We start from the raw sequence: 11,537 nt of genomic DNA, 5'->3' as shown, positions 1-11,537 counted from the left end.
TTTATCGAGCGTTTGAACAAGAGAGAAAAACTTTCAAAAACCCAATAAACCCATTTCACATCCTGCACACAGGACGAGGAAGCATAGCCAAAAGCGATGCGGTATAGCCAATAAACTTTTGGCTCTTACGGAAAACCGGCACGTTCGTCGATTGGCTGCTATCGCGTCCCTTGCTGCGCGGCAAGCGTTTTCTTTTCACGGTTACTATGGTTACCACACATATGTCATTTTCTCACATCGTGCGAAATGAGGGGTTCGATTATTGATCCCGAGGACTGACACACGGCAAGATAAATTTTTATTTCTTTTTTGTTTTTATAGTCCTTTGCCGTGGTGGAAGGAATAGACATTTTGTTACTTCGTTGGTAATAGTTAGCAATATATAAATGCATATCTAGAAAAAATATTAAACAAAATTTTAAGCTGAAAAAGTATTTTGACGTGAGAGGGCGGAAGAATAAAATATACGTTATCGATTCTTTTCACGCTATTTTTATTAATACAAATTTCACTTAGAGATCAAATAATGAACACGCGAACGGAAGCGCAAAAATTAAGTAACCAAGTATTAATTATCCTAGTTTATTCGTACGCTATAAATATCGTCATGATAAATGCATTGAAACCTGTGAGAAAGCATTGGTTTCCCATGACGAGTTACTTGTCAAGATATGTACAAAACGCGTGTACATTGCGCGTGAGAACATTTCTAATATATTCTAAAAAGAAAACTAGAGCTGCCACATTTAGCAAGATTCTACATTTCTCTTTAATAATGTGCCGTCTTTCACGGATATTTTTTATGCGAGATATCAGATTCAGTTAATAAATATAAGAAATATCGCGTTACAGTCAGAATATTGCATACCAGTCCCGCAACCATCCCCAGTATCAGATACTAGTAATTGGAAGAAGATATTGAACAATAATTCTATGTGTGAAAGATTGAAAATTATTCACTTTTATAAATATGGTTCCTTTTACGTATGTATGTTTCGTCTTGTATTTATTGATAAATGTGATAACGAAAGTTTAATAACCTGATAGAATTAGACAGTATCGGCAAAAATAAATAATCTCCAATTCTAAGAAAAATTTTTTGTCCTGTTAAGTACTCGACCTATCGGAAAATTATACTTTCATTATTAATTATATTAACAAACTTACTATCATAACACTAATGCTGACTAAAAATTGCGTAATGGCAGTTTGACAATGATTAATCCAAGACGACTACCGAAGATCTATTATTAAACGGTTTAATCGAGATCTTCCGTAGCCATGTTGTTAAATGTTTTAAAAAGTACTGCAAATTATTGGATAATATTGCACTAGCAGAAATAACTTCTTGCACTAGAGAATAAGCAAAAAGTATAATTAAAATAATACTTTAGAAATCGTCATAAAATTTATGAAAAGCTAAACGAATGCCGTGGATATCGTATTAATGACCATCCATATAAATATCCAGTTACTCTGAGACATCTACCTTTAGTAATCCAAACTCATTAATTTACTAATTTACTAATTTGCTAATTCTCACAGTATTCAATTATTTCAAATCTTCATCAGGGATAGAATTTAGCCTAAAGATACGGGATGTCTATGAACATTTATGGCAAACTTGCACAACTCATTAAGAGTCTAGAAACAGGCGGTGTCGTCAAGCAATCAAGAGAAGTGTAACATCCTGGCGGAAAGATTAAAGTCTTCGGTTGGCATTTGCCATCGATCGTTCCAGTCGATTTTGTTCCTGTACGACAAATGCGAACACATCGGAAGACGTGTCACACGTTCGCATCTTCTGGAGACCGACCAATAAACAAAGTTCTCGGGACATTTATAGAGGTATCCCTGTAAACTGTTACGGGTGTCGCGTTTACACTTGTAAAAGGTATTGCTGCAACCTTGCCGGTAAGGGAAATGTCCTTCTTGCGGGCAAAGCTGATTCGACGATGCTTTCACCTAAAATGAAAGGAACATTTTGTAATGAATATTTTCAGAGAATCACAAGTTTATTTAGTTGATTAAAAGATTAAAACCACTTACAGGTGATAAAGCATTTTCTTCCAATCTTCTATAAAATCGAGCGCTTGTTCGGGTACCCATGCATGCCTGAGTGCTCTCACTTTCGGGGAGACATTGAATCTTATTCTCATCAAATATTGTATTCTCGGGACAACTCAATACGAGGATCTTGATTTCCATGTTGCCTTCGGAGGTGCACTGATAGAATAGATTGCAATATTTCGGATGCCTTCTGAAGCCGGTGGGACAAACCAGAGTGATCTGTTCGTCGGTCAAATTGCCTATGGCGCAAGGCGCCGCTCCCGGTACCGCTGTTGCCGGTTCCGATGATTCGGTCGTCGTTTGTTCCTGAGATTCCGTCGTAGATTGCTCCTGCGATTCGGTCGTCGATTGCTCTTGGGATTCAGTCGTCGATTGCTCCTGGGATTCAGTCGTCGATTGCTCCTGGGATTCAGTCGTCGACTGCTCCTGGGATTCAGTCGTCGACTGCTCCTGGGATTCAGTCGTCGACTGCTCCTGGGATTCTGTTGTAGACTGTTCCTGAGACTCGGTCGTTCCGGGCTCTGTGGAAGCAGCAGCTTCGGTTGTGGCTTCGCTAGTCTGTTCAGAAGTGCTGGATTCGGTAGCGGCTTCCGTGGTGGCAGATGATTCAGTCGTAGACTCTATGCTTTCAGTACTCTCTGGCATACTTGATGTCGTTGATTCGGAAGCAGGAGCGCCTTCGGAAGTAGTCTCCATGGATGAAGTCGTCGTACCGAGCTCTGTGGTACTTTCTTCCGTTTGCTGAGCTGTGCTCTGCGTTGTAGGTTCCTTTGATGTCGATTGTTCAGGTGCTCCAGATTGAGTTGTGGATTCCACGCTTGAAGTAATGTTTCCAGTGGTACAATCTCTCGCGGGATAAACAGATTCGGGATAATTACATACGCTGATGCTGGGATCAAAAATAGTGCCCGGTGCGCAGTCAAAGTGATATACGTTGAAACCATTTCCATTGTTAACGCAGCGATAGAATTTGTCACATCTAGACGGATGTGCATAAAACCCTTCGTCGTTGCATACTATTCCGCTACTCGGCTTTTGCGTCGCACAATCCGGTGGGCGTGACTCAGTGGATGAAGACGATACCTCACTTGGTGCAGAAGTAGATGAAGATTCAGACGAGGATTCGGGTGGACTTTCTGTACTGGAGCTTTCGGGCATTTGAATCTCTTCTGGTCTTCCTGAAGCGGGACTTTCGCTAGTATTAATGGGCGTGATAGTAGTTGTTGTTGATGATTCTGTTTTGTCTGCCTCTGATGTAGGTGATTCGGTAGATATTTCACTTGGAGGACTGGCAGTTGGAGCGCTTTCGGTAGAAATTGGGACTGCAGACGGTGAAGTAGTCGTAATGGTTTGACTAGAAACAGTTGTAGTCGGACGTCCAGATGTAGGTTCAGAAGTCCCGGGACTAATGCCATGATCGATTTCATTGCTGTCTGCTGAACATGAAGCTACTCTCTCAATATGATTACACGTTTGTAGTGATTGATCCCATGCTGTGCCAGGACCACAGTCGAATTCGTATTTTTGATAACCGGATTGACCTTGTACACAGCGATAGAATTTTTTGCAATCACGATCCGGGAAGAAACCTTCTTCAGTACACTCAGATTTTCCATCCTGAGGCGAAGAGGCAGTGGACGATGCAGAACTTGGTGAAGTTGTGACCTTTGTACTACTATCCGGTGGCAAATATGAAACAGATTCAGGTGTCGTTCCAGACGCGCTAGTAATTGTAGTCGAGGGTGGCAAATTAGACACAGAAGTAGTGGTCATTTGTGCAGGAGGAATATAAGAAACGGATTCGGTGACTTGCATTGTTGAAGACGGGTATGTACTACTAGGTGGCAAATAAGAAGTTGACGTTGCCTGAGACGGTGCAACAGTATTGTCCGTAGTGCTGACAGCTTGAGTCGATGGTATTGTCTCTGGTTTTGAAGATGTCGGTGATAAGGTGGAGCTTCCAGGAGATTGCGATGGCAATTTACTTGTATCTGGCCCTTTGGTACTGTCGACTTCATTCAGCGAGGTGTCGGGGTTGTCTGTAGCTGCACCGTTCGCTTGATTACAATTTGGTACAGCATAAGCATGATTACAACTTTGAACGGACGAATCCCAGACGGTTCCATCACCACATCGAAAGTCATATTTCGTGAAGGAGGACTTGCCATTATCGACACATCGATAAAACTTGCGACAATCTTGTGGATCAGCAAAAAAGCCTTCTGCTGTGCAAAGACCTAAAATAAGATTTCATTAATTTATACTAATAATGAAACTTTAGTTTCTACATAGTATTTATATTATCATATCTGTTGATGATTGATTGCTAGAGGAAATTGGTGAGTCTAGAATTTCAGGAGATGTAAGAAAACTCGAAATATTTAGACTACTTGGAGAACCTAGAATACCTGGATATTCTAGAGAGCCTGGACTATCCGGCGAACCTGGAGTGCCCGGAGAACCTGGTGTTCCTGGATATCCCGGAGAGCCTGGACTACCCGGCGAACCTGGAGTGCCCGGAGAACTTGGTGTCCCTGGATATCCCGGAGAGCCTGGACTACCCGGCGAACCTGGAGTGCCCGGAGAACCTGGACTACCCGGCGAACCTGAAGTGCCCGAAGAACCTGGTGTCCCTGGATATCCCGGAGAGCCTGGACTACCCGGCGAACCTGGAGTGCCCGGAGATCCTGGTGTTCCTGGATATCCCGGAGAGCCTGGAGTGCCTTGAGAATCTGGTGTCCCCGGATATCCCGGAGAGCCTGGCCTGCCTGGTGAACCCGGAGTGCCTGGAGAACCTGGTGTTCCTGGACTACCCGGCGAACCTGGAGTGCCTTGAGAACCTGGTGTCCCCGGATATCCCGGAGAGCCTGGGCTGCCTGGTGAGCCTGGAGTGCCGGGAGAACCTGGTGTTCCCGGATATCCCGGAGAACCTGGCCTGCCTGGTGAACCCGGAGTGCCGGGAGAACCTGGTGTTCCTGGACTACCTGGTAAACCAGGAGTGCCCGGAGAACCTGGTGTTCCTGGATATCCCGGAGAACCTGGCCTGCCTGGTGAACCCGGAGTGCCGGGAGAACCTGGTGTTTCTGGACTGCCTGGTGAGCCTGGAGTGCCGGGAGAACCTGGTGTTCCAGGATATCCCGGAGAGCCTGGGCTGCCTGGTGAGCCTGGAGTGCCGGGAGAATCTGGTGTTCCCGGATATCCCGGAGAACCTGGACTACCCGGCGAACCTGGAGTGCCTTGAGAACCTGGTGTCCCCGGATATCCCGGAGAGCCTGGGCTGCCTGGTGAGCCTGGAGTGCCGGGAGAACCTGGTGTCCCCGGATATCCCGAAGAGCCTGGGCTGTCTGGTAAACCTGGAGTGCCTGGAGAACCTGGTGTTCCTGGACTACCCGGCAAACCTGGAGTGCCTTGAGAACCTGATGTCCCCGGATATCCCGGAAAGCCTGGTCTGCCTGGTGAGCCTGGAGTGCCGGGAGAACCTGGTGTTCCAGGATATCCCGGAGAGCCTGGGCTGCCTGGTGAGCCTGGAGTGCCGGGAGAATCTGGTGTTCCTGGACTGCCCGGCGAACCTGGAGTGCCGGGAGAACCTGGTGTTCCTGGACTACCCGGCGAACCTGGAGTGCCTTGAGAACCTGGTGTCCCCGGATATCCCGGAGAGCCTGGCCTGCCTGGTGAGCCTGGAGTGCCGGGAGAACCTGGTGTCCCCGGATATCCTGGAGAACCTGGGCTACCCGGAGAACCTGGTTGTCCTGGTTGGCCATTTGGATCTCCCGGTTGACCTGGTTGACCATTTGGATCTCCAGGTTGCCCGGGTTGGCCACTTGGATCTCCCGGTTGACCTGGTTGACCATTTGGATCTCCAGGTTGTCCTGGTTGGCCACTTGGATCTCCCGGTTGACCTGGACTACCAGTGTCACCATTCCATTGCCCACTATTATCTCCATTCCATTGTCCGCTATTATCACTGTCTCCACTTTCTAAGTTCTGCCTGCAGTTCTTCCTTGTAACAGCCCAAGCGTGATTACACGCTTGAATCTCTGGGTCCCAAACAGTTCCTTCGCCACACTTAAAATCGTACTTCCTAAAGTTTCCGTAACCTTCGTTTACGCATCTGTAGAATTTTTTGCAGTCACAAGTATCGGCTAAAAATCCTTCTTGCGTACACTGATTTCCATTCTGACAATTAATATCATTATTCTCCGGTTGATCCATAGTTGGTCGACTCGGTAACGGTGGCTGTATTGTTATGTCTGGTTTTTTTATTGTTGTAGCAGCTTCAGTCGTGGCTGTAGATAGTCCAGTAGTTATTGGAGATTGTATTATGGTCGGTCGCGACTGTATCGTTGTTCTGCCCGTTGTTGTCCATATGGGGGAAGGAAGATCTTGCACGTTCGAATCGAGCTCATTCTCGGAACTGCCACATTCAGACCGACCGCTATCTTCTGCATGCGTGCAAATGTCTCCCTTATCTTTGGAGAACACCGTGCCTACTCCGCATTCAAACTTGAAGGTCATTAGCGGGCTGCCGTTGCCCCAATCTACACATCTATAGTAAGTTCTGCAGTCACGAGGATCTTGATGATAACCCTCTTCTCTACATTTAAAAGGAGCATTGCTCTGCCTGTATTGGTTTTGGTTATACCCGTAATAATCTGCAATTTAATATGCTTAATTAGCACTCAAAATCAATTTAATCTTTAGCTGACTAAATGAAATATTTCGTAAAATACTCAATATTTTTTTTTTTTTTTATTGTTTTATATGTTCAGACAGCATATTTTAATTAAACTCAATTTTCAAAACAATAAACACACAACAGCACAACATATTAAATAAAGCAGATTATAAAGTAACTATTTTATTGTCCGTAACACTCATTTTACAGATAATTATATCTGTATAGATCAGAATAATGTTCTCGTTGTTTGCAATTTTGTAGTCGTCATGCCGCGAAAAGAAATATTCATTCTCGTGTTAAAATAAATTAATTGACGGATTGATTAATGATTTTTTACATCGCAGCCTCTGCTGGGAAAGAACTGATAAAAAAACCGATTAATATTCACCTTACATATTTTAGTAAAAAAAAATTAGATGTAATACTTTAAAAATATATATATTACTGATCTGAATATTAATCAACTCTCTCAACCATTCAATATTGATTATTCTAAATTTGATGTCAAAACGAAACGGATGATTAATCGATAATTTTTGTTTGTTAAGAAACGTATCTTGTATTAATTTCTTAAAAACTGAATTAAACTGAAATAAATAAAGATGAAAATTAAATAGTTCTCACCAGCTTCTGTCAATCTTGTTACGATTAGCGTCGCAAAGACGCTCAAAATTGATCGAACTTTCCACATCTTTTGTATTCAACTTTATCTGCAACATATAGTAAAATTACCAATCATTATTATATGGAAAAATAATTTCTTAAATAAATGGCGTTTATTTTTGTCGTATTTTGGTTCAAAGTTATATTTGATTTTCCCTGTAGTCGAATTGTCGAACGATGAGTATGTCTAGGTACGTGCATGTTGACTATCTTGGCTGTTAACCCTGATGCCATTTCGAAGAACGGCTATCGTTTTCTGCTTAACGATTCATCCGATAACGAAAGAGCATCTTAACGCACGTTAACACCTACATCAAAGAACGTTATCGCGTGCATCTTATCTTTCGCAACCACCTCTACAGCGCTCTTGATTGTGTGCGGTACGCCGCGCCGGTGTTTATCGAGATGGAGACTACGAGCAATGGCTCGGTGGAGAAACTGATTGTGAGATCTGTGCAACCGGAAATATAAATGCTCGTAGCATACATTGCCATAGGCGACGATATATAGATATAGTTCGTCGTCAATTCTAAACTTTTTGTCGAGCACATTAATTACCACTAATACTTAAACAAGAGTAACAGAGTTTTGCTACGTTAACTGAGAAGATGTACAGTAATATTTTTCACAAGGGGTAATTTAAAAATTTAAACGTTTAGATATTCGATACCAACATCATGTTTCTACAATACATTTCAAAATATTTTTAAATATGAATAAAAATCAACGCCATAATATATAAGTACAATACTTTTGCTTTAAAAGAGTTCGGAAACCGTGCTACCACAGATTTCTTTTAGCATGCCGGTGCGAGTTTCACGTTCTCGTGCCGTTGCTCGCGACGTATTCCATATGTATCAACGCGTGAACAGCAGCAACGGTAGAAGCAACGCTGTGTAAACTCGTAACGAATTGCAACGTACATGACTTGTCAATAGAGCACGTATGTATATACACCGTCGAAAGAAGAAAATCTTCGAAGAGGAGACGCGTTCTCGCGCGTACGTGTAAGAAGTAAAAAGAGAAAAATAAAGAGAGAGAATGAGAGGGAGGAAGGAACTAACTGCGTTGAGAACTTGAAATGAATAGACCCGTTCTCCAATCTCGTTTCGTGATCTTTCCTTCCCGTCCAGTGAAAAAAATATTGCGCGAACAATGACGTAACATCCGACTGCGTCTTCCTTCTTAAGGAGTTAAAAAGCCTATGTCATTACTTAATCGTGACGGTAAAGTTTCAATGGCACGTTCAGACTGCGAATTCACTGCCAATGCCAATCGTGCGTTGCAAAATTCTTTTCGCACAGACAAGCGATCTGTTTGTTAACATATCAACCTTTTAGAATCGTTTAACAGCGCGCCTAAATTGCATCGTTCGATTTTTGCGAATATTTGTTTCATTTTTCTGTAATCTAAAGATTAAAAATATAGAAAGAATTATATATATAATCGAAGTTTTATCTATATATGAAGATAAAGATAAAATTTTCTTTAATCACCCCATTCGAGTAAGATATACTCGAATTATTGAGTTTTTACAACAAATTGCCGCAGCTGATATTTAAATATTGAATTCGTGCGAATAACCCACATTATAAAACGGTATGCTCGGAGAAATTTCCGCAGCGTTGAATGAAACATTTCACGGCGCGATGTTGTAGGCTCCGTTTACACGTCGATCGTTACCTGAATGCTAATCAAGATTATTCCACGTGGTCGTTGCTTACGATCACAGGCGCGTTTACGATTATGCGAAAGAGCACGCAATCTAATTTCGCATGCCGAACATCGATGCTGGCTGATGCAAAATAAATAATAGATCGGGCAAGGAAACATTAATGGAGCTTAATCGCGCTTGATTTTATATATAACATTTACTCTGGTACATATATTAAACGCAAATTTCAGAGAAAGCAAGCAAAGCTTAGCTTAATCGAGAAAACGCATTTTTTTTTTCATTTCCCAATTATAACTTATTTGAGGCTCGGGTTACATTGTTCTTCATCCACGAGAAATTGCCTCTCGTAACATGAACAATTACGCGCCCGGCCTTCGATCTTTGCAGATGACACGTATTTTAGCTCATTTCTGCGATGTCATTTGTCGCTGTGACTTATGTTCAGCCCTTATTTACCTCCCTTACGGGCAATTTACGTTGCGCAAGATATACCACGTTGCATCGTGCATGAAATCGCAGACGTTTTGTTGCCGCGGCGGCGGGCGCACCGCTGCGCGCATAAAGCATAATGAGGGGGCCGTTCGGGCCGTTAATATCGTTTACCATCAAAGTGTAAACGGATACCCTAAGCTGCGGATATATATGCCGGAATGGTACGAAGAAGGTGCACGCGAGTAATGACGGGCTGTTAAGGAGGCAACATGACTTATTTATAAACCGATTCAGATAGGTCTACCATCTGTTGCTGGATGCTGCTGTTGCCGCCGCCGCCGCCGCTGTTGCTCCTGCTCCTGCTCCTGCTGTTGCTGCCACTTCGGGGAATGAAACCTAAACGAACTCGCAACCTCGGACGCATTCCAAGGACAACGTGCCCGGCGTATCTCGCGGTTTGTCGTGCAATTAACTCGCCCTCCGTCGATGGATATCTCGGCTGGCAAGAATCGACGTCGCTGAATTAACCGGCTCTTCCTTCTCTCTCTCTCTCTCTCTCTCTCTCTCTCTCTCTCTCTCTCTCGCTTTCTGTCAAATACGGCGTGGCGTCGAGAGAACATCGTTTATACGTCCACTCTTCCATAATCTCAAACGTGCAAACACACGTAAAACTATTTTTTGAATTATTGCACGTGTATTACGTTACGAGGACATGTCGTGGCAAAATGCTAGTTTTAATCACGTCAAGTAATCCAGATTAAACGACGTAATTGGTCTTCCACTTCATTAGCCTTCGCGTCATAATTGATGCACACTTGTATCAGCACTATGCTGACATGACTTTGACTAACCGTCAAAGCGCTATAACTCGATCTAAATGTAAATCAAACGCGATGTCGCGCTTCCCGCGATTGCTAATAACACATACGTCGTTAAGGGTTTATTAATATACGGATTATTATTATAAATAGTATATTTAATGTGTATCTCTAAGAAATGTAGATAAGTAGAAGATATTCGCGCTAAGCCTTTGATTCATTTCTGTTTCTTTGATCATTCATAAGAGGCTTTACCGACCGTAATATCCAAACACGCGCATATTATTACTATAGCTTCGTGCACATTCGTTCGGAAGAAGATCTTAAAATCCGACAGAATAAATAAATAAAGTTAGTTGAGTATAGATAACAATTGGCTGCTTGTAGATACGAGAAATCAAATAGAGACAACACGAGTCTAAATGCACAAATGTAAGCACTGCAGTGCGATAATACAATTACTCACTCTCTTTAATAGTTATTAATCGAATTGCTTGCACTTCAAACGCTCGGTTGAAATCAATTTTGACTAAGGTTCTTTTCTTAGTCAACGATATAAAGAGTAAATTGATTTTCCCTCAATTAGAAATCGTTAAAGTCCGCACTTTTAGGCTCGTATCTTCCCGTTTTGATTCTTTTTGTGGTTTAAAATCCATTACGATTTGTGTCGGTAACGTGAACAAAGAAACGCAGAATGGGAATATCGCGCGCGCATGTTTTTTATCGAGAGAACGTTTTTATCGCAGCCTTCAGAAGGACTTCGGAAAAAACTTACGTAATGTGCACGGGCCGCATTAACCTTGTAATTATCGACAGTTATTATGCACCTTCTTCTTCTTCGTCTTCTTCTTCTTCTTCTTCTTTTTCTTTTACCGCGAGATTGAAGATTTAACGGTTTTTACTGATTACAAAAATGACGAAGGACAAAGAATTTACTAGTCTGGGTACTGGTCGAACGCGCCGATAATCTAATTGTGGTTGAGCATCGCGCGCTCGGTATCATTATTAAGAATCACGCCAACCAGTTTTGACGAGATCACCCCGTTAAAGGTATAAATCATTACTTGATTATCATTTACTGGAAAGATTGATGACACGATTGCAAGCCGCGGTATCGAGGCTTTTTATAGAACGACGAAGACATATAATTATGTACTTTATCGGTTTCTTTTGCATTACAAAAATGCTCTTTTTTTAATCA

General features: G+C 42.6%; 1 protein-coding gene across 3 annotated transcripts in view; it reads right to left on the bottom strand.

The window, feature by feature from the left end:
• Window positions 1–354: 354 nt before the first annotated feature.
• Window positions 355–11,537, bottom strand: part of LOC143896228 (uncharacterized) — a 37,664-nt gene continuing 26,481 nt past the window's right edge. For all 3 annotated transcript variants that reach the window (XM_077403901.1, XM_077403902.1, XM_077403903.1), the window contains 4 exons: window positions 7,373–7,458; window positions 4,479–6,722; window positions 2,050–4,307; window positions 355–1,965 (listed from right to left, as the gene is read on the bottom strand). In XM_077403901.1, the coding sequence (XP_077260027.1) occupies window positions 1,672–1,965; window positions 2,050–4,307; window positions 4,479–6,722; window positions 7,373–7,439 (4,863 nt within the window). In that variant the 5' untranslated portion in view covers window positions 7,440–7,458 and the 3' untranslated portion in view covers window positions 355–1,671. The remainder of the gene's footprint in view (window positions 1,966–2,049; window positions 4,308–4,478; window positions 6,723–7,372; window positions 7,459–11,537) is intronic.

This window comes from Temnothorax americanus, unplaced genomic scaffold (assembly GCF_048541705.1).
Source record: "Temnothorax americanus isolate GAGA-0224 unplaced genomic scaffold, ASM4854170v1 Scaffold18, whole genome shotgun sequence".
NCBI lineage: Eukaryota > Metazoa > Arthropoda > Insecta > Hymenoptera > Formicidae > Temnothorax > Temnothorax americanus.
The sequence above is the reverse complement of the archived record's forward strand: the minus strand, read 5'-3'. Positions and strand labels throughout refer to the sequence as shown.